Source organism: Miniopterus schreibersii (genome assembly GCF_964146895.1).
Source record: "Miniopterus schreibersii genome assembly, chromosome: 20".
NCBI lineage: Eukaryota > Metazoa > Chordata > Mammalia > Chiroptera > Miniopteridae > Miniopterus > Miniopterus schreibersii.
Window position 1 is genome coordinate 24,488,797 of NC_138122.1, and position 21,686 is coordinate 24,510,482.

Below are 21,686 nucleotides of genomic sequence, written 5' to 3' on the forward strand. Positions count from 1 at the left end.
AGGCAAGGCAAATTAGATTGCCATTTTGTAGGATGAAATAATTAAATCAATGAAAGAAAACCTCTATTTTTTAAATAAAAAAATATATAATTAAAATTAAATATCCAATTTTCCAGTTCTCAAATTGAAACACAAACACATTTCCTTCAATAAATAGCACACACACACAAGCATTCATACACAAGATCTCATTTAAATCATTTGACTACTACTTTAACCAATAATTTCTTCAACATATTCTTTCTCAAATACATACAAGAACAAAACTCTAAAAAGCAGCTCCTCCTGTTTCAAACAATAAATTTCTCCTATGCTTATACAGTGTTAGCCAAAAAGATATACAAGTTGTTTTACATTGAGCAGATTTATAATTATGGTAATGTCTAAAGGTATTTGAGTGATAAGTAATGGTTTTATTAAGCAGAGGCTAGCAAGTCATGTGGTAAAACTGGAGACTCTAACCTCCTGCCTGTAAGAACTGTTCTTAAGTGTGAACTTTCTGCAGGTTCAGGCATCAGAGAAACAGGTCAGGAAAGATAAGGGTGCTATTTGTCTCGCTTTCAGTTACGCACAGATTTTGCTTTACCAGGGGACCTGACCAGTATGTTAGGGCAGGACTTGCTACTGACCTACAAACCCACTCCACAGGGAAAACTCCACTCTGAACACCAAACAGTGCTGAGTCTTTTGGGAGCTATTGTTTGGTCAAGGAGCTCTATCCAGGGTCCAGGGTAGGACCCCCTTTTTTTGTTTCGCTAATTATCACCCAAGGATATCTTTTTCCATTGACTTTCTTTTTTTTAGAGAGTGGAAGGGGTGGGGGTAGGCGGAGAGAGAGAAACACCGATGTGAGAGAGACACATCGATTAGTTGCCTCCAGCATGTACCCCGACCAGGCTAAGGACTGAACCTCGAACCCAGGTACACGCCCTTGACTGGGAATTGAACTCATGACCCTCTGGTGTGCAGGCTGATGCTCCAAGCACTAAGCCATGCCGGCCAAGGTAGGACCCACTTTTGAGTTACAACAGCTGGTGCATCCTACAGGGTATTCACCAACTTCCAGCCTAGGGCTCATCTGGACATGTCTGGAGACTACACATTTTGGGGGCCAGATTAATTCAGCCTTGAACAACTAATACATGGGCAACTGCTATTCAGAGTAAATAGGAGCATCATTTTGGATACCCTTTTAGATCATGCCTAAAATTCACCACACACTGAAGAGAAAAAGTCATCCTGAGCCATTAGAAGACACCTAAACAACAAATTTGAAAAGTTCATGGTAGACTGGGAATGCTAGGAAGTTACTCTGAAGAAAAAGTAACAAAGTTATTACTGCCTTCTGTCCCTAATGAAGACTGAACCTGTGTCCTGCCATAAGTAAAACAACAGGTGGTCAGTAGTTCTAGAAACAAGTGCAGTTTTTCCTGATTGCAAGAAGTGAGTTTAAGACTGAATTTCACTGAAAAATAGAATAATACAATTCAACCCTTAATTCAACTTTTAGCTAAGTTTTCTGGTCAGTAAGTAAGAAAACTTTTTCTCTGCTGCCTAACTTAAGTTTTGCCACCTTTAAAAGTACTGAATGCTCCTTCCAGGGTATCCATTCACCTAATATTAATCTTACCTCAAAAAATAACTATAAATTACCCAAGATAAAAGGGAACCAATATAAAAAGGTAATTCTTAAAAGATACTTTGTATTATCATCATATATTTCCAGAGTAACATACATATACGGGGTATACTAACAAAATGTCACCTTGATGACATACTCAGAAAATAGGTTAGCTTTGTGGGACGGCTTTTGATCGAAAATGCGATGGAATAAAACTCAGTATCTGAGCCTACTGACCTTTTTCCCCTGCTCTTCAATCTGGAGTTTGCCTATTAGCTCTTCTATTTAAGAACACAGCTAAACTGCTAAAAAAAATAACTAAATAAACATGGTTTGTTATGGAAGTCCATTTGCAAAACAAAAAAAACAAACAGAAAAGCACCCAGCCTTGATTTCTGTTCAAACAGCTGCACTAGGCCAGAGGCATGCTTCCTGAAAATGAAGGTGGCAGAACAAAATAAAGGAAGCCCAGAGGATGCCCACGTGAAAGCTCGGCAGGGACATTACCGAGAAAAAGGGCAGCTGTAAGAGAAAACAACAAAATAAAAACTGGACCATCTCAGGTGCTAGTCCAATGGTCCACTTTTCATGAAACGTAACCTTCTCAGAAAAACCATCCCATGAGGGCCGGGAGAGCAGGGACGGAAATACGCAAGGGAGCTGGTGGGGCTGCCAGGAAGCAGAGGACGAACGGGGGTCTCGGGAAGGAGACTGAAACTCTGATTAAACAGAAAGAATAAACTCAAAAGAGAACCCATTAGATTTAAGAATCACGCCAATACCTTTTAACAAATATGACCAAAAAAAGTGTTACCACTTTTCTCTTGGGAATTAGGGACAACAGAAATGACAGCTCAGCTCCCTGCCTCTTGTATCATGGGAGATGGCATCTTGTGAGTTTCAGCAGACGTCTGCAACATGGATCCACAAACATTTCTTGGCATCAGAGCAAATCTACCAATACTGCAGAAAGTAAATACACAGGGCAATTGAAACCAAATTCCACAGTATTTGATTCAGCTGTTTACTAAGCAGAAAGATCAGTATAGTTGGTCTACCGCTGACAAGTGGTTTTTATATACTTTATTACAAATAAAACAATCTTGCTTGATATAATATCTGTCATCTTACAAACACTAGACAGTCCTAAAGTAATAGTATATATCTCTAGAAACTGAGCTTTTCTTAAAAACAAATGAATTATATCATCAGTAAATACCATATCTAAATCTATACAGCATCTTTAAGCAATGTGAAAATGAAATTATGATTTATTAATTTACATAAAAATTACTTTATACATTAAAGAATAGTTTTTCAAATTGTAAAAAAACAAAGGTTGAAGCTGTCATTATTGGGATTCATGGGATGTGGTTTGCTCCTCTATCACTTGCTTCACAATTTCTGCCAGCTTTAGTCGATCTACTTTATCTGTGAATCCACGACCTGAAACCCAAGAAAGAAAAAGGTCAATCTCCAAACTGGGAGGAAACAGGTTCTTGACAGGAACCCAAAAAGGTACACCTTGCCAGTGTCCAGGTCACCCTCCCCAAGACTGATGAAAAGCAATTCAGACCCCCTATTTTGCAAGTAGCAATTGAGCAGTTCCATTAACCTAGCAGTAAAAACCCAATGTTCACAACAGCAAAGAAGGAAACTATGAAGAGGAAGATCTTTGTAATATGTATGTCTGACAAAGGACTCATATCCAGAATACAGAAAGAACTCCTACACATCTATAACAAAGGCAAAACTCAACAGAAAAACTTGCAAAACAATAAGTACTTCACAAAAGAGGAAATCTAAGTGACCAATAAACATTTTTTTTTAATACATCTTTACTGATTTTGAAGAGAAGAAAGGAGAGGAAGAGAGAGAGAGAAAGAAACATCAATGATGAGAAAGTCATTGATCGGCTGCCTCCTGCATGTCCCCTACTGAGCCCTGACAGGGAATCGAACTGCAATCTCCTGGATCATAGGTCAATGCCCAACGGCTGAACCATGCCGGCTGGGCCCAATAAACATTTTTAAAGTGCTAAAGCTCATCAGTCATCAGGGAAAGGCAAAGTAAAATGATACTCCAATACCAGTATAATCTATCCAGAATGACTAGAATAAAAGATAGAAAATAGCAAGTGTTGATGTAGAGGCAGAGTAACTAGAACCTGCAAACACTGCTAGTATCAACTAGAACAACCACTTTGGAAAACTTGTGGCAGTACCCATTAAAGCCAAACAGATGACTGCATATTTTTCCATGAACCAGTAATCCAATCCTAGATATGTAAGAGGTAAGAAAAATGAATTCATCAAAATAGTCTTCAAAAGACATATACAAGAGCATTCATAGCAGCGCTTTTCTTAATTACCAAAACTTGGAAATAACTCAGATATCCAAGAGGAGACTGTCTACATACACATGGGGGGGGGGGTGGCAAAAGTAGGTTAAATTACCAGCCATCATAACCTAAAAGATAAGTCATAAGTGAGGATACAAAATAATAACAAGCCCGGCCGGGCATGGCACAGCAGTTGAGCATCGACCTAGGATCCAGGAGATCAAGGTTTGATTCCCAGTCAGGGCACAGGCCCAGGCTGCGGGCTCGATCCCCAATGACTCTTTCATCATTGATGCTTCTGTCTGTCTCTCTCTCCCCTTCCTTTTCCTCTCTCTGAAATCAATAAAGACATATTTTTAAAAAAATAATAACAAAAAGGGGAAGAAAAAGAAATCATACAAATAAATAATAAGTAAATAATAATGACCTGTTTCTCATACAACTGTAAACCTACTTTTGCCCACCCATGTGTGTGTACAGAGATTGAGAATATACATGTATATATAATGAGAATGATTTGCTGCTACACACAACAATAAGGTTGAATCTCACAAATTTAATGTTAACTAAAAGAAGCCAGACACAAAAGAACACAGACTTGTCTGATTCCATTTATATAAAATACAAAAGTAGGCAAAACTAATCTATAGCGCTAGCAATGAGGACTGATGACCCTTGGGGAAGGGAGGTAGTGATGAGAAGAGGGTCTATGTTCTATTACAAGATCTATGGGCTAGTTATAGGGGATTGTTCACTTTGTAAAAATTCATCAATAGCACACACTTCAAATGTGATCACTTTTCTGTATTGATATTTCAAAATCTTAAAAAACATCCAGGAAGTTAATTTCCTCTAGACTATCACTTTGGATTTCTCATGTCCAAGAACCAAGCCAGGCAATGAACTTAAAAGAGTTTGCTCCCTTCTTGGAGCACCTTGGAACTTAAATCTAGTTCAGATTACTAAACTAGAAAGACAATGCAAAAATCAGTTCAAGAAATACATCTCTACCTTGTTTGCCTGGGGAAAAAATTTCAACAAGCAGCACACTTGGCAACTCTCTACTCTTTAGTAACAAAACTGTTCTAAGCTAAGTAGATAGCAGGGTGGGCTCCCTGGTATTTTGCCCTGTTTCTCTCCTTCAGAGTAGACTGCTCCTGAATGATCTGGCGAATAGCTAAGGCACGTAAAAGGAGTTCTGAGATCTGAGGGAGTTCTTTGCCCAAGCAATATGTGCCAGAGGCTGTATGGTGCTGACTCTGCAATTCATAATTTAATTGAACTCTGGAAAACAAGTGAAAGGGCCAGATGTCCAGATGTGCCCAGGCAGTTATGTAGAGCTAATCCTGGTCCCACAATACTCCATTCCCTTTTCAGCCTCACTTCAACTAAAATTGGCTCCAGAGATTCCTACAAGTTCTGAACATAATTACTTCTCTGCATTCCTGGGGAAAGAGTTAAGGCTCCTACCGTTCCAGCTGAAGCTTTGCAGAGTATCTCTTAGGAGTCTGCATTCTCGGTTATACTTCCAAGCCTCTTGCATTACTTCATTCAGCTTTTCATCTTCATTCTCTCCTGTTGATAAAGATGAAGAAGCAGCTGCATTTCCCTGCAGCATCACGGGATGTCAAGTGTCAGAGAAGGAAGGACATGATGTCCAGCTTGTTGAGAAGTGATGATAAAAGGTGCAGACTTCACCAGATGCTGCCATCCCTGCTAATCTCTACTTAACATATAGACCACTTCTGGTCTTTAAACTCTTCTACTATTACAGCCTCACACAAATCCTCTGATGGCCCCAGAGTCTTCACATTGGGGAATGGGAAATAGGCAGGGTCAGACTATTGCTGAGCAAGAACAGCTTAGGTCTCTGGTCAACCTAATAGACCAAGAGACGGAGGAAGAACAAGGCCAAGAGGGCTACCTTCTTGCTCCTACACTCATTTCTTACTTTAGAAGGCAATCGGAGGTACACTATATGTGATTTCTCTTAAAATGCAAGAATCTAGGAAGAGAGGTCAATGCAACAGTTTTCTGGCCTACTACATGAAGGCTCTCTTACGTCTGCTGAGAAACGCCCATCACAGCCCACTGAGTGGAGAAGGAACATAGGAAAGCAAGCTCTGAAAAGAGTCCATGTATAAGTCACTCTGCCCATGATACTGAATTTGGAGCCTGTTCTCTTGGTAGTCACAAGTTAGTAAAGCCTTGTACTCGAAAGGCTCTGGAAACAAAGTCTCCTGACCTTCCCGAACTGAGCCCAACCCTGTCCACACTTTCCTTTCTCCATCCCAGGCCCTCATTAACTAAGAAAATATAAAATTACAAGCTGCACCCAACACTAGCAATTAAACCTAAACTAGAAATGTCACACAAAAACAAAGGAAGGGTAGAACTTGCCACATTTCTGAGTTCCCACTATCCACTCTTGAGTGGGTAAAGACTGATTTACATAATGTACTGACTTACTTACACACAAAGATGAAACAGACAACCTAAAATTGCATGTGCACACATGCACATGCACACACAGGCACGCAGAGCATTTGGAAATGGTGTGACCTTTACCAGCCTGGGGGAGAATGCACTGGGCAATCACATCCCGGAGCTTTTCCAAGGCAACATTGGAATCCTCGGCTCCATTCTCACGGCCATGGATATAAACACCGTCCTTTGGCTTTGTGCTTTAAAAGTTTGGGGGAGAGAGAATATAACAAGGTGAGACCGCAAAACCAACTCTCAACAGATGTTAACTCTAAACATAAGGCAACAGATTGTTCAGATAAATAATTATCTACAGAGTATCTCCAACTTCTGATGCTAAAGAGTTTATCCTTCCCACCCTCTTAAGAGGCAGAAACTGGGCAGACCCCTGGCTCAGCCACACCAACCACGAAGGACAATAGATGAAATAAGCTCAGTTACCCAAGTAATTTTCTCTTCCTCAGAATGGGGTTGTTCACAGAATGCAAGGGTTTGAGGCTGACTTTCAGATCTTGGATTCGCATGTTGGCCAACTGTTCTGCATGAGCCTGCTGGATTCCTGCAACCACTGCCTGAATGCAAACACTGTCATCAGTTTTTCACATTTGTTTCTAAGCACCTAGAAAGCTAATCTAAGAGAGTGGGAAGGCACTCAAAGAACTAAGAAGGCAATTTCACTCTTATGCTGGCTTTATACAAATTTGGATAAAGCAGAGAATTCTTCCCCATGGATCAGCAGGGCCCAGAGAATACTAGGCCTTTTTTCCTGCAGGGGACAGAAATGCAAGTAAGAAATATTAACAAGGCTCATGCTCAAAGTCATTGGCAAGGGCAAGTGTAAAAACAGGCGTACGTGTACATCAGGGAAAAGGCTGGCAGGCTACTGCCCGAGAAGCTTCCCAGATTGCCCCCACAGTGCAGATAGGAACCCCAACCACTTCACACAGTGAGCGTGGTAGACACTCAAAAACTGATCTATAAGCCAGTCAGTTAAATTACAATGAGAAATAACTGTCACCAAGTGTAGCACTCTTGAAGTCTGCATCTTTATGAGCAGTGCTTGCTCTTCCTATGGGCAGACCAATGAGGGAAGGCAAATACTCAGCAGAAAGCTTTGTAAGAACGAGATGATCCCATTTTTGTATTTAAAAAGAAAGGATAAACTCTTGAGTGTGTGGGGGTCTCCCCAGAAAAAGATCAGGAAAGACACATCAAGCCCTAGGTTACCTCACCTCTGAGGGGTGAGATTAAGGCAAGGAAATGAAAGGGAACTTTTGCTTTTTATGTATCTCTGTATTGTTTGAATTTCAATAAGATCAGATCATTTGAAAAAGCAGTTCCTTGTTCAGCATGCTTTTAGATCCAGAAGAGTTTATAGGAACTATAACAGATGGCCCTGTCTATACCCCTCTGGACCCTTACATTGCCTGCCTTGGTGACAGCCCAACCAGAAAGATGGGAGCAGTTCAAGGGAGAGTTCAGGCTCCATCCCCTCGGCAAGGCTCAGGCAGGCACTAGTCAGCATCTGCATATGCGGCCATTTCTCTGCTTCCAGAACTGACCGGCCAGTGGGACCGTCATTCTTCAGAAACGGGAGTACAGTGCCCCGCAAAAGCTCCGCCTTACAGGCCTGGGAGCCCCTCTCTCATTAAGGAGATTCTGCAAATCTGTACTTGGCTTCATTGTGCATTAACTCTGAAGTAACTCCAAAAGGCAATTATTTCTTCATTTGCAAGATCTTGAGGAAAACTACACTGAAACCCCCTGTACTGGCAACCAGAGAGTCTAAATAACCCCTTTGGATTTCAGACTGACCAAACCATTTCTGCACTACCGGACATATCTGACCCAGGAAGATAAGCATACACAAATCAGAGATGGTAGAGAACTCTGTTCCTTCCAGCTCTCCTTTCCCACATTCCAGGTAAACTAAGGGAGGCCTTAGCATTCTCTTTCCTATTCGCTCATCCTTTGTCACACTTCAGCCACATCCCTTTTAAGAGGGTAACATTCAAAGCCTGTGCCACTGCCTGCGCCTCAGCCACACTGTGATTCCAGACCACACATCTCTTTGGAGTGTCCATCTACCACTTGAAACAGTATCGAAAACCTAGAAGACTTCCCTTCACTCAAAGCAGCCTCCTTCCTGATTCCCCTCTATTTGCTGATGGTACCACCTGATATGCTACCCACTGTTCCCTTATATCTAGTTCAGAAGTATTGAGCCTATTCATTCATCTCTACTTCTCTGCTCCCAGAGCCACCCCTGATTCTAGATTACTGCAGAAGTCCTAGCTTGGCAAGTCTGAGAGTCTGGCTGACCACTCCTAAACACCTTCCTGGTGCAAACATCATCTCAAATGTCTACAATGGCCTCTCGACTACATCCTGCTAAGAAAAGACTAAATCCCTGTCTACTTTCAAAGCCTGGCTCTCCCACACCTATCTCACTGACTTGCCATTAATGAAGTCCAGTGGTTTTTTCCATTGATCACAGGGAGGATATTCCTTTGAGTGTTGTGTTCCCTTGGTCTGTATTTACCAGGCCTTGATCTGGTCTCTTATGGAAAGAAGTTCTTTATTTCTAATCATGATTTTCAGGAAACCAGAGATATTTCTCTGGAAAAGACTGTGTGCTCTGCATTGTTTTGCCTTTAGCCCCTCACTAAGTCAAGTCCCAGCATTCCTTCTCAACACAGCCTTGTCTGCCAACAGAATAAGCATCATTCAAAACCTTATCCATCATCAGTTGCGCAGAGGGCAGAACATTATCCAGGGCCTCAGTCGAGTTTAGCCAGGGGTGGTCCAACACTCCCTCGATGGTGAGTCTTTCCTCTGGTTTGACCTTCAAAAGCCTGTGGAGAAAAGGCCAACAAGGCTGCCATGCACAGTTGCTTACAGAAAGCCAGGAAGTTCCAGAGTCTGGCATCAACCAGCTCTAGTTTCTGACTTTCTTCCAACTCCTACAAGCCTAGGCTTCCCATCTGCAGGGCAGGGGTGGGATTCTAGTCCCTAACCACTAGCTGTGAGGGCACTGTGTCCTTAGGCGGTCCTTTCTATCTGTACAAACAGAGAGAAAAGTGGTAGGAAAAGGCTTAATCCAGTGATACGTCAGACCAAGTTCTAGGTTTAATAAAATAATCCTACATACAGCTTATAGTTCCTGAAACCCTGAATCTCCATATTGATGTTTCTAGGACAGTGAGTTCTAATTTCCAAAACAGACTGACAGTGCTCTTTTGGCTAATAGTGACTACAAATTAGTTGAAGAGTAGGAGGTTCTGAAAACCAGGTTGCTACTTGTGATAAAATTCTCAGATGTTACTATACGGCAGGACATGAACCCTTTATTCCAGAGATATTCAAAAGCTAAACATCTATAGAGTCTCTGAGAAGGGGATGGCATTTCCTTCTGAGCCTAATGTATTGCCAGTTTCTTTACATCTTATCGATTCATGCTGATGCAATTCCTAGCTCACCCAAGCCATGGTCCCTGGGCTGTTTACAGCACCTCCTTCCAACTACATACCCTCCCATTCCAAATGTCAGAGTCAGGACAGCATGCCTATCTGCCCTTTGATTCTGAATCATTTTGAACAAAAAGCTTCAGATTCTAAAGAAAGGATTAATGAGGAAAGAATCCCAAAGCTGAAAGAAGATCATCAATGTTGCTCTAAGGACAGGAAATATATATTCTGTAGAACTGACAAAGAACCACTTAGAGGATATTGATGTTTTGGTTAAGTAGCTGAGAATACAGCGTGGGAATAGCATGGGAAGACAGATGGTGATTGAAACATTGCCTCCACCCTCCGAAAAACTTTTACTTGTATGTTTTAGAAACTAGTCCCTCTTTATATACACAAACCCCTAACCAACAGAACAAGCTCACTTCTGAAAGGGAGTTATCTCCATAGAGAAATGGCTGTACTGTCAGGAGACAGTTCCCAGGACCTGACCCTTTATTGCTTATCTTTATCACATTACATATGAAGAAACTGAAACCAAAAAAGGAAAAATTGCTCAGTGCAACCAAGCAGTAGGAATACCAGAACAGTGCCCAAGTCCCAGGCAGCTGAGCCTCCAACATATACTTCAAATTTAGGTCTGACGTCTTACCTAGTCCTCCAGCTACCAGAGGACTCTGAATGCCAACCCTCCCTCTTCTACTCATTAGCCCTAATTCTTCTAACCTTCCCATCTTCATATATGTCAGAGCAACCAACTAGTAGTGAGAAGGCTGGAGGCTGGGGTCCAGGCCCCACACCATCAGTCACATATTCCCACAGCAGCCAAGGAATGAAAAGCCAAAGCACTGTCGTCATCTTAACACCTCAGTTCAGTTCCTGGTGTCATGTCCATCCCAAATGACTGACTTACATACAAGAGGGCACACACAGGGCAGGGGGGAGCGATTATCATTTAAGGTCCTAAATTTATGCTCACAGAGACACTGGCTACTCAGACACTGGGGTTCACAACCCTGAGGGTAAATTCTAGGAATGCAACAGGAGGGAGCAAAGCTCCATTTTCACTGAGACGTGGACACTGAAGACTCTCATCTCAGGCTCCAGGGATAAGATTTCTGTGATGCCAAACAGGAATGAACATGCCTGGGAAACAAATGACTTTCTCTACCCAACATTCCCTTGTGCTCCACCACCTTAAGGCCTCCTTGGCCTCCCCGCCCAGTGGCCCAGGGACTCACTTCCTCACAACATCTTTGGCCATCTCTGAGATCTGGCTCCACTCTTCCTCTGGGAACTCAAAACTGCCTGTCATGATCTTTCTCCGCATATCCTTTGGGATAGTCCGACTGTGGTGTTTGGAGTAAAAAGGAGGGTATCCGCACAACATCACATAGATAATCACCCCGAGGGACCACAAATCACAGCTCTGAAAGCAAAAAGGAAATGGTCACTCATAGCAGAGGCACAACTCCAAAACAAAGTCCCCAGGGCTAGCCCAGACATACACAGGCTGATGTATCTATCTAAGAATCACTTAAGAGAGACCGGAAAAGTTTCAGGAAGTCTAACTTTTCACTCCATATTTTGTATATACCACCAGCACTACATAGATCCACACGAGCACACAAGGCCAGTCTGGGGTAAAATAAATAGTCACTTTTATTCTCACTACTTAGGCCCAAGCTGCATTCTAATTCTTGGGTATAGCCATAGGATACTTTGTCCCCAGACAGAAGAGTCATAGTTATAAGCCAGCTGATTGTGAAACATGTACGCTCTCGACCTGGGCAGGGTGAGGGTACAGGAATAAAGAAGATAAGATACAGGGAGGCTGACCCCATAATATAGCACAAGTTATTTCATAAAGGCCCAAAGCAGAGGAGAGGGAGGAACAGGTGGTCTAAAAGCATTCCTCTGGCCTTGGCTGGTGTGGCTCAGTTGGTCCCGTGCACCAGCAGGCCATGGGTTCAATTTGTGGTCAGGGCACATATCTAGCTTGGGAGTTCGGGGCATGAGAAACATGAATCAGCTCCCTCCTGCATGTGCCCCTAGCAAGGTTCGAACCCATGACCCTTTGGTGCACAAGATGATGCTCCAACCAACTGAGCCACATGGGCCAGGGCCTACCTCTCTCTCTTTTTTTTAAATTAAGGTTGATGTATTCATTTAATTTTCAAAAATTTAATTACATCTTATTACATATTTTTATTAAAAATTATTTGCCAATGTAGCAGTCAGTGTTCATTTAGTTGCCAATATAAAGTTTATATCTAGACCAATATATACACATTCAAAAGTAATATGAACTATTTATGTTTTCAACATGTTACTCATCTGCAGTGTAATTTTAATGAATGCCATGCTAATTCATGAGCACCATGAGATTCACAAAATGGAACAGGAAGAGAAGAAAAAAAAATACTGGGAAATAATATATCATGCAGGATTCATTGCATTCATGCTGAGATTTTTGCAAGTAAATTAAAGATAACCCTGTCTTTTAAGTGTGTTCACTGGACTGTACAGCTAGCCAAATAACCTATAGGTGACCATAGCCCTTGGTTCCTGCTGCCAAACCTAAATTGATAAGAACCTTATTTCATATTTCATCAGATAAAAACTTGAATTCCAAATACTCTTCTGCATGTGTAGCTGCTTCCAGCCTCTTGCACAGGACTATTAAGGGGCAAGAATGGAATTAGCCATGTTCCCAGAGGGCCACATACCTCACAGAAAAGAGGCTGCCCAGAAGGGTGAAGAGAAATGTCTCTTCCCTACCTTGTTATAAGTGTAGGGTGTTGGCGAGGTAGGTATGATGCCAAATTTCTCCTTTTGATGCCTTCTCTGTGCCTCTAGTACCTGTCAGAGTCAGACCAAAGGGGACAGTTTACTGAAAATCACACCAGCGACACACAACTTGAGACAGACTGCTTGAAGGCTGAAAAGGGTAAATACTGGCAGTCAACAATCAAAAAAGCTCCACATAAATGACAATACTTTTAAAAACCGTTTTTCCCCCCTCTTATAGCCAGCAATTTTTCAGTGCTTGTACAGGTCAAGAACATTCAGATCAGGTTCCTGGAGGAGATTTAGCTCTTCTTCTTGCCCATCAAGGCATCTGAGATCACTGACTTCTTCCTGGGGACATCCCTCATGCCTGCAAGCAGGCTGACTGGAAAGGCACACAAGACAGCTTTTGAGGTGATGGAAATGTTTTGTACCTTGATTGTGATGTTGATCATGCAGGAATATGTCAAAACTCATCAAACTACATTTAAAGAAGGAGTATTAAACATAAATCATACCTCAATGAAGTTGATTTTAAAAGAATAAAATGCCTACACCAAATTAAGCAGCCTGCAGGTTTCTGAAGCTGAGCTCCCCCCTCCCATCTGTAATATACGCCTACTTGTGCTCTAGAGCAGAAATGAGAGTCCACAGGCAGCCTGGTGATACACCCTGTGGGAGAAACAGAGCATGCTTACCTGAGGGGCTACATAATAAGGGGTGAATTGGGGTGTCATCAAGTCACCCTGGTCAATTTTGGCAAATCCAAAATCACACAACTTCACTGGGGCATCCTGAAATAGAGTAAATGGGAGTCAGTGCTCCAGAGTTCTCAGTAGACATTAAAGGGAAATCCCATGCAAGACATGTTCCCTGGAGCTCTCACCCGTTTCTGGTTGAGACCTGAGGATATGCTACTCATATCCTCAGGACTGGAGACAATGATTCACATTGAGGAATTGTTCTCAGTGATAGAGATAAGCCATTTCTACTGACTCACAGGTAGCCTTGTTTTGTAACTTACAAAAAGGCAGCCCTAAATTACAAAAACAAACAAACAAACAAAAACCCCTGGCTCTACAGACTGGTCCATTATTTCTCATCAGTCCAGGGTGCTGCTTCAGTCCTAACAGCAGCTTCCCGATAGAGCAGCTTATCTGATGGGACCTGGTATAGGTGACCGGGGTAGGGTTGGAAAGAAAAGCACACCTTATCTGGGTGAACAGCAAATACAACTGTTAAGTCTTAAGGTAATATATAATAGCATATAGATCCCTGCCCCTTCCCAAAGGCCCTCCAAATAATACCCAAAATCTTAAGTCCTACAAATACGTATCATGGTCATCCAAAGTTATCCATGCCAGGGGCATTTCTCTGGACTTCTAGCAAGGGAATAGAAGGGGAAACAAGCTGCTTGAAGCACTGTGGCCTAAAGCCTCTTCGCTATGGATTCAGAGTGCTCCAAACACACATCCCTCAACACCCACTTCTCAACTGTGCTGCGAGTGGCAGCGCTGAAATGCAGCAAAGCAAGGCACCTCACCAGAGAGTTATCCTTGAAAAGCAGGTTCTCAGGCTTGAGGTCTCTGTGCGCGACGTTTAGCAAGTGACAGTGCTGTAGAGCCAAAGCTATCTGGGAAAGGACACAATGGGGCAACCACATCTTAGAAGAATGACCTCTTCAATGCCCCTGGTTCAGAGAACTCAGGATGTTAAAAAATGATCCTTAATTAAGTCAATTATGACTATGGTCAGTCTTCAATTTTAAAGCAGAAATTAAATAAAACTTTTGTTACCAAGAAATAGAAATGAATTAAGCTTAGTTTACCTGCAACATGTATTTTGTTAAACAAAAAGAAAACTACAACAGGAAAACGATTCTTTGTCAGAATACACTGAGGGTTAAATCCTGGGCGCAATGGAGAAAATGAAATGCTGCCACTTCCATTCATCTGCAAGGTGACAAGCACTGCAGAGTAAACACTGTGCGGCCGTCTTCAGCAGGCCTGGGCCACCCAGCAGGGCAGCGACATGAACACCAACCCGGGGCTCAGGAGAGCGCTGCGCTCTCCAGGGAGCTCAACTTTCAGGCTCTGCCTTCAAAAAAAACGGAAAGCAGCCAACTGGATTTTTCCACCTGATGTTCCAATGTGCTCATCCCACTTGTTGAAGTGTTGCCTGTTTAGGTGGATGTGAAGGGGTTTTGTTTTACAGATTATCAGAACTCACCCTTTAGTCCTGATATTTGAAAAATACAACATATAATTTTTAAAATTAATTAGAGCAAATTCTACCCATTCTTCAACTCTCAGTATGGAATTGTTGTAGCATTCCAAGTATCAGTTCCTCCCTACCAGAAAGGCGGCCTCAAGAAATGCCCATGGTATATTTAAAAAAACAAAACAAAACAAAAAACACCAAAGAAATGCTCATGGAAAATTTGGAAGGATTTTAAAATGAAGAACCAATTGTGCTTTTCTAGCTTTTGGCCTCAAGAAGTTATTTCCAGTTGGATTCCTAGTATTATTGTGACATAAATCATTTCTCTAGAAATAAAATGTAATGTCAAAATAGAGACTGTAACCAGGAATAACCCAGAATTACAAAGACCTTATAATACTACTAAAATCTAATGAGAGAAAGGTCACTCATAAGCAAAAAATATCTTATATACAATTGTCAGAGCGTTTTTCACACTATACACTCTTTCAAGTGCTATCAGTAGCATTTTATCTCAAAGTCCAATAACAGTGCTTAGAAGCCATGTCTAAAGATATCTACAGTCTACAAAAGAGTTAAGATTACCTTCCACAGTTTATTTACAGCTTATCATAGGCAAACAATTGACAACCACTTAAGAATATAGCCCCCCCCCCCAAGCATAAAAGGGGTGACATTTCTCCTGTCCAGGCATCTTTTCTGATCACATAACAAAGCAGGCAATGAGAGATCAAATAGAGCTTTTCTGCAAGCTTTCTTTTATTCCCCCCCCCAATGAAATTGTGCTTGTTAACCAACATTGTTGGCAGTTTGATTGGTACCCGGGGTTAACTTGCCTGCTTTGTTACTTGGCTGGCTTGCTTCTCTGTAAAGTGCCGGTGCTGGCTGATTCTGTGAAATAGCTCTCCCCCTTCCATCATCTCCATTACAATTAAGAGTCGAGCCCTGTTTGAAAGCATTTGATTTTGTTAAGTTAAAAAAAAACACTGAAACATCAAGTAGCTAACCTAAAGAGATACCTCATCTACAAAGTGTGTAACTACTTCCTAAGTCTAGTCCCACCAAGCCCCTTTGAGTTGGACTCCCTGTCACTACCAACTGGACACTATGCATAAGGAATAAATATCCCTAAAGTAACACTTTCTAAGACGCTAAAATGGGAGTAAAAGAATTAGTTTTGAAGACAATGATTCTTTTGAGGACACTATACTTAACCTGTTACTACCAGATGTTAAAGAGGGGATGATCTTTTAAGTGACATAATTTGTATATGCATTTTCGGGCAGCTAGACTAAAAGTGTGTTGGAAGACAGAATACGACTTTGTGTAGAACATGAATTTCAAGTCATTTGACTGGGTATTGGGCTGTCTTGTTTTTTCATTCTCACTGTGTGTGTGTATCTCTACTTCCCACCCTCACTCCACTAGTTTTTCATGTGATCCACAGCATGCTCAGCAAGACAGCTGGAAAGGGTTACACAGCTACTAAATAAAAGCAAAAAATTCTCATGTTGTCAAAAATTTTTTTTAATTTTGGATACCATCCTTTGATTAAAGCTTCCAGCTTCCATCCAAATGCTTTCACCATCAGAGCACAGTTGTAAGAAATATTATTTCATTTCCCATTTGTTTTTACAAATCCATCTTCTCCACCTGGAAAACTTCCACCTACCCCCCCCTTCAAGTCCTAGCTCCCATGTAACTGCTCTGTGAGACAACTCATCTCCCCAGCCTGTAGTTAGCAGCTCACCTTTGTAAGCTCAAAATACTTTATGGTTCCTATCATATTGCTGTGATGACAGGTTTATATCTCATTCCCCCCTAACAGAAAACAAACCTTATTTAATTTTGAATTCCCTAGAAGAGACTTAGAATGCCACCCCATGGGCTTGTCAGACATTTGGCAGCTAAAAGAATAATGCTGGTTTCTTCTTTAAAAGGACTGTCAGACTAAGCAATAGGGCTTTTTGCCATATCAACCTCTTAAGACATTGCCTAGAATAATATTTGGTCCCCTTTTGCTAATTTGAAATAGAATCTTTTTTAATTCCACATTTCAAGCTTTTTTAAAAAACAAGAACATAATCACAATAATCAGGGGGGCCAGGAAAGTGGGTGGGGTATAGACGAAACAAGACTGGCAATGAGTTGATAACTGTTGAGGCTGGGCGACGGGTACCTGGGGATTCATTACATAATTCTGTCTCTTTCACAAATGTTTGAAATTTTCCAAAACGAAATGTAGAAAAGAAAAAGAGGGAGAGGGAAGGAAAGGAAGGGGAAGAGAGAGAGGGCACAAAAGAAAGGAAAACCCCACTATACCGTGGCCTACATATGGAGAGGTGGGCAAGGTATGATGACCCCGCGTAGTCTTACCTGGGGCTAGACTCGTGAGGAAACTGTACACTGTTTGCAAACACTTCAATAATTTGAACTATATTTGGGTGTGTGGCACACATCATGTGCAGGCGTACCTGAAAGAGAACAGAGGAAATATTTCTGTACATAGGGGTGCCAACATTTTCTGTCCAAACTCCCCTGCAAAAAACTGACCACACTACGCACATGGGGCTAAGCCTATTATAATAAAAAAACCTTATCACCTAGAATGACATTAAAAGGGGGAAGGATCACACACAGATTATCTTCTTAATGCCCTTTCCATGAATGAAATCTCAACAACAGATTACTTTCTCCTGTCCTATCTATTAGCAAATAATTTATTTTATTTCAGATATTCTTTAAGTCCTTCACTGCACTGTTACTAACATGTCATTACCAGTCCGGATAATTTAAAACAAATATCTGCTTTTAATTAAAAACTAGAAACCCATCCTCAGAGCCCTCTGGCAGCACACTTTCTAGATCCTTCCTTGTACTATTTTATCTCCACTCTTCGAGGACTTTTCCCAGTAAGTAAAAGCGGAAGTAAACCTGAACTAAACCTGAATACTTCAATGTAGAAGAATCACATTAATTGAAAAAGAACAAGAGGTGGAAAGACGCAAGACTCTACCAACAGCCCTTGGTACTGGAAGATATAGGACTGTTTCTATAATGATACCATGAATAGGAAAAAGGGGTATGAGCTTAAAGGGAAAAAAAAATTCTTCATGCATCTATGTGCATTCTCTCCAGGAAGCTGCCCTACTTGTAAAAAGGATAATTCTTAGGCACTTCAAATATTTAGGCAAGTCAAGGCAATAAAGGATCATACCTCATTTCTAGCTTTTGGACGATCAAAAAGAATTTTCAGTGCAAACCGTTCTTGGGTAGAGTTCTTCACACAGACTCTATATTTGGAGGGAAAAATTCAATCAGAAATCACCTATGTTACAGTGAAAACTAACTTAAAGTTTATTCTTTGAGAACTGTACTTCTGATCAAAGATATATCGGGGTGCATCAGAACAAACTTGTCCCCAAGGCTAGCAGGTGGAAAGGCAGAGAAGTGTCTCATCCCCTCTTCCCAGGCCTCAACTCCTAAGCCACGTGAAACCAACTCGAGGCTGGCTGAGAAAGAAACAATGGCCTCTGCTGGCTCCAGGTGACTCATAGTGGCTCCACAGGATCAACATCTTAAATGATTCCATGTTATACACCATGGAACTTGATCACTTAAATATATTTCTTAAGAGATGAGAAATAGCCTAACATAAATATGCCTACTTGTTAAATTAAGACTATTTCACACATCTGGCACCACCGATGCTTCTAATTTAAGATGTATTTCAAGTGGCCCTTTCAGAACAATTTTGTCATAGTTTGCACATGGGTCTCTTACCTAACTGGACCACTAATTCCAGCTCCCAGTTTCTGAGTCCAATTGATATTATATTCCTCTAAAATGGAGGTTTCCTATTAAAATAAAAAAAGGAGGGGACAAAGAATCATTCTCCAATTAAAAAGCTGAACAATTAAACAGAAGCAGGACAACAGAAGACCTTATCACTCAGTATGTCATCTTCTGAGAGAATCTGATAAACCAAGCTTTGTATTCTGCGGGGCTTTATAATTAGGGTCAAAGCCAAAGTTCTTACAATAGTCTGCAAGGCCCTATGAGCTCTGGCTTTCTACTGCTCTAACAATCTACACAGAGCCAAAGCACTTCAGCCGCCTAGCTGTTCCTGGATCACGCATAAACCTGCACCTACACGGTGCTTTTGTACCTGTTCTTCCCACTACCTGTAACCTTCTTCCCCAACACAGTGGAGGTTTGCTCCTTCATTCCCTTCAGAGCCCTATGCAATGTCACCTCCTCAACGAGGCCTTTTCTGACAACACTTCCTAAAATAGTACTCCCCACCCTTTTTATACTTCTTATTTATAACCACCTGGCAATGTGTATTACCTAACTCCACCATCTAGAATATAAGCTCCATGAGAGCAGGGACATCTAGGAGGCTGGCTTTTGCATCACTAGTGCCTAAGAAAGCACCTGGGACAAAGTCGCCAAAGCGAATTTAAAAATCTGCACATGTGCTTTAATTCACAACCCAGTCCTATTACTTCAGGCAACAATTCTTGACCCTATATCAAAAAAATCTAAACTGAAAAAAAAAAGGCAGTCTTTTATCTTTTAACTAAAAATCAATTATAATTGTTTTGTGTGTGTATATATACATATGTGTGTATGTATGACAGTATCCAGAGTAAATTCTAGTGTTAGCTGAAATGTTAATTTTAAATCTACTTTCACAAGCATAGGATCTGCCTTTATAGTGTGTTCTGAAATTTAATGTAGTTGTATTACGTTGAGCTTGAGTTGAGTATGATGGAAACCTTGGACCAAAACTCTATAGTAACGGCTAGATACGTAATCATGATAAACTTGATTTCTTTTCAGCTGAGTTCATTCCATCATGTTCCCTCTTAGGTGTTAGATGCTAAGAAGTGCTTTGAAAAGCAGTCCCGCTCTGCCTTCTCTCTCCCGCTGGCAGCATATTACTCTAGCCTGCAGATCTATGCCCGACTGGCTCCATATTTCAGAGACGAGTGCCATCCTCTTTACGGGGTGAGTCCTTATGGTTTCCACTTTATTGATGAGCAGAGTTACAGTTTTTCTAAAACAGTTAAGACACGTGTTTATCTCTCTGGAGGTACTGATCTGTCAAAGCAGTCTTTTGGATCCTTCTATTATTAAAAATTTTATCTTCCTTAATGTATACATTACATTTTGGTGTATCTTTTAAAAGGTGAAGTTTCTTTGTAATGATTGATAATTTCTATAAGCTTTACCACCAAAAAACTTGTTAGAAGTTTAAGTTCTTTATCAGTTATTGGTAATAGTGATTGTGTCTTGAAAGGGAGAATACAGTAACCCTAAATTGCCAATGGATGCCCATCCCTCAAAAGAAAATGACATTTCTAAATATACTGAGTTGACTTAACACTGTAAAATACCTATTAAACTTTAAGCTTCATGTTCAATTTACACAAGACTCTAATTTCCTAGCCACAGCTAGGTAACTTTCTCTTAGTGCCTTAGTGCCTCAAAGAATTTAAAAAAAAAAAAGTAAAACTGGTTTTAGAAAATTGTCATTTTATTTGGGTCATTTTAAAACACACAGTTGCACTCTGTTGTTAACAGAGCAGTAAGTCGCAGGACACCGTTAGCTCTTCCTAAATGAACGCAATGCTCCCAACGAGAGGGGAGAGGAAAGAGGAAAAGTCGGGGGGAACACACGGGAAAGCGAGAAAAATCTATTCGCCAAAGGACGGGGTTTGTAAGAAGGCAAACCACCTCCTTCTGAAACTGATTTCCAGGAGGCTGGTTTCAGACAAATCGGAGGGGTGGGTCAAGTCCGAGTGGCCAAGCGCTGTGGCCGCGAGCAGGTCATCCGGGCGCATCGGCCGGCGGCCCGCGGGGAGCTCGACGGCAGAGCGCAGCAGCCCCTCCGTCCCGCCCGCGGCCGCGGCCGCGTCCCCGTCCCCCGCCACTCACCCTGCGCTCCAGCTGAGCACACACCACACCCCCGCTCCCCCGGCGGCCGGCGACCCCGCCCTACCCACGCACGACCCTGCGCCGGGGCTGTAGGGCAGGCCGAGGGAGCCGGGGGAGACCGGCCCGGGGCGCCGGGGCCTCTCCCCCGGCCCCCTCCGCTTCCCGAGGCTGGAGCCGAGAGGAGCGAGGGCCTCAGGGACAAAGGGGAGAGGGAGCGTCCCCGCCTCACCTTGATGGCTTTCTCCATGTCGCTCGCCTCCGACATGCTCCGCGGGGCCCCTACGGCCGGGTCCCAGCGCAGCCGAGGGAGCAAGGGGCTCGGCGCTCGGGCCCCGGGGCCTCGGGGAGCCGGGCAGCAGCCGCCCCCGGGGACCGGCGGGGGCGAGGGCCCGGGCGCCGGCTCGGCCTCGGCAGGCGGCTCTAGGCTGGCGGCCGCGGCAGCGGAGGCGGCGGCGGCCCCTGGGGACAAGCCTTTGTGCTGGGGCCTCCGCGGCTGCTTCCCGGCCTCATCCCCGGCCGGGGACGCAGGCTCCCGGGGCAGGGCGAGGCGGAAAGGGCCCCGGTCCGGGGCGCTGTGCAGGGGCCTCGCGGGGCCGCCGCTTAGGCCCGGGCTCGCCAGGTCCCGAGGAGGAGCCTGCGCCTCCGCCTCCGCCGCCGGCACCGCCGCGAAGCCGAGGCCGAGACCGCCGCCGCCGCTGCTCCCGCCGCCGCTCCAGCGCCACACATCGCCGGGACACCCGCGCCGGGCAGCCCCGCCCGCCGGCGCCGCGCCCCCCGAGCCCGGGCCGCCCCGCCAGCCGCCCGACTCCGCGCGCCCACG

The 21,686-nt window shown here is 43.0% G+C and overlaps 2 protein-coding genes across 9 annotated transcripts in view; one reads left to right on the forward strand and one right to left on the reverse strand.

Moving 5' to 3' along the window:
- Window positions 1-21,686, forward strand: part of TMEM116 (transmembrane protein 116) — a 103,502-nt gene that overhangs the window by 63,610 nt on the left and 18,206 nt on the right. For 4 of the 6 annotated variants that reach the window (XR_013997828.1, XR_013997829.1, XM_081123359.1 and 1 more), the window contains exon 11: window positions 19,799-19,936. Coding sequence is in view for 4 of the 6 variants with exons in the window: in XM_081123359.1 (XP_080979485.1) it covers window positions 19,799-19,936 (138 nt within the window). In the remaining 2 variants the exon portion in view is untranslated. Of the gene's footprint in view, window positions 1-19,798; window positions 20,356-21,686 lie in introns of those variants that run through there. The other 2 variants (XM_081123358.1, XM_081123361.1) reach the window with 1 other exon arrangement.
- Window positions 187-21,635, reverse strand: MAPKAPK5 (MAPK activated protein kinase 5). Of its 3 annotated transcripts, none has more exons than XM_081123354.1 (14): window positions 21,096-21,612; window positions 18,707-18,780; window positions 18,141-18,216; window positions 17,300-17,397; window positions 15,760-15,868; window positions 14,247-14,336; window positions 13,402-13,497; window positions 12,695-12,775; window positions 11,155-11,342; window positions 9,181-9,301; window positions 6,888-7,018; window positions 6,531-6,646; window positions 5,433-5,537; window positions 187-3,067 (listed from the first exon to the last, which is right to left on the reverse strand). In XM_081123354.1, exons 1-14 carry the CDS (start codon window positions 21,129-21,131, stop codon window positions 2,973-2,975), a joined length of 1,416 nt encoding a protein of 471 aa, XP_080979480.1. In that variant the 5' UTR covers window positions 21,132-21,612; the 3' UTR covers window positions 187-2,972. The 3 variants fall into 3 exon arrangements, with proteins under 3 accessions (XP_080979480.1, XP_080979481.1, XP_080979482.1); XM_081123355.1 differs by having other exon boundaries at window positions 2,690-3,067; window positions 6,525-6,646; window positions 21,096-21,635; XM_081123356.1 differs by lacking the exon at window positions 17,300-17,397 and having other exon boundaries at window positions 2,690-3,067; window positions 6,525-6,646; window positions 14,247-14,332; window positions 21,096-21,224.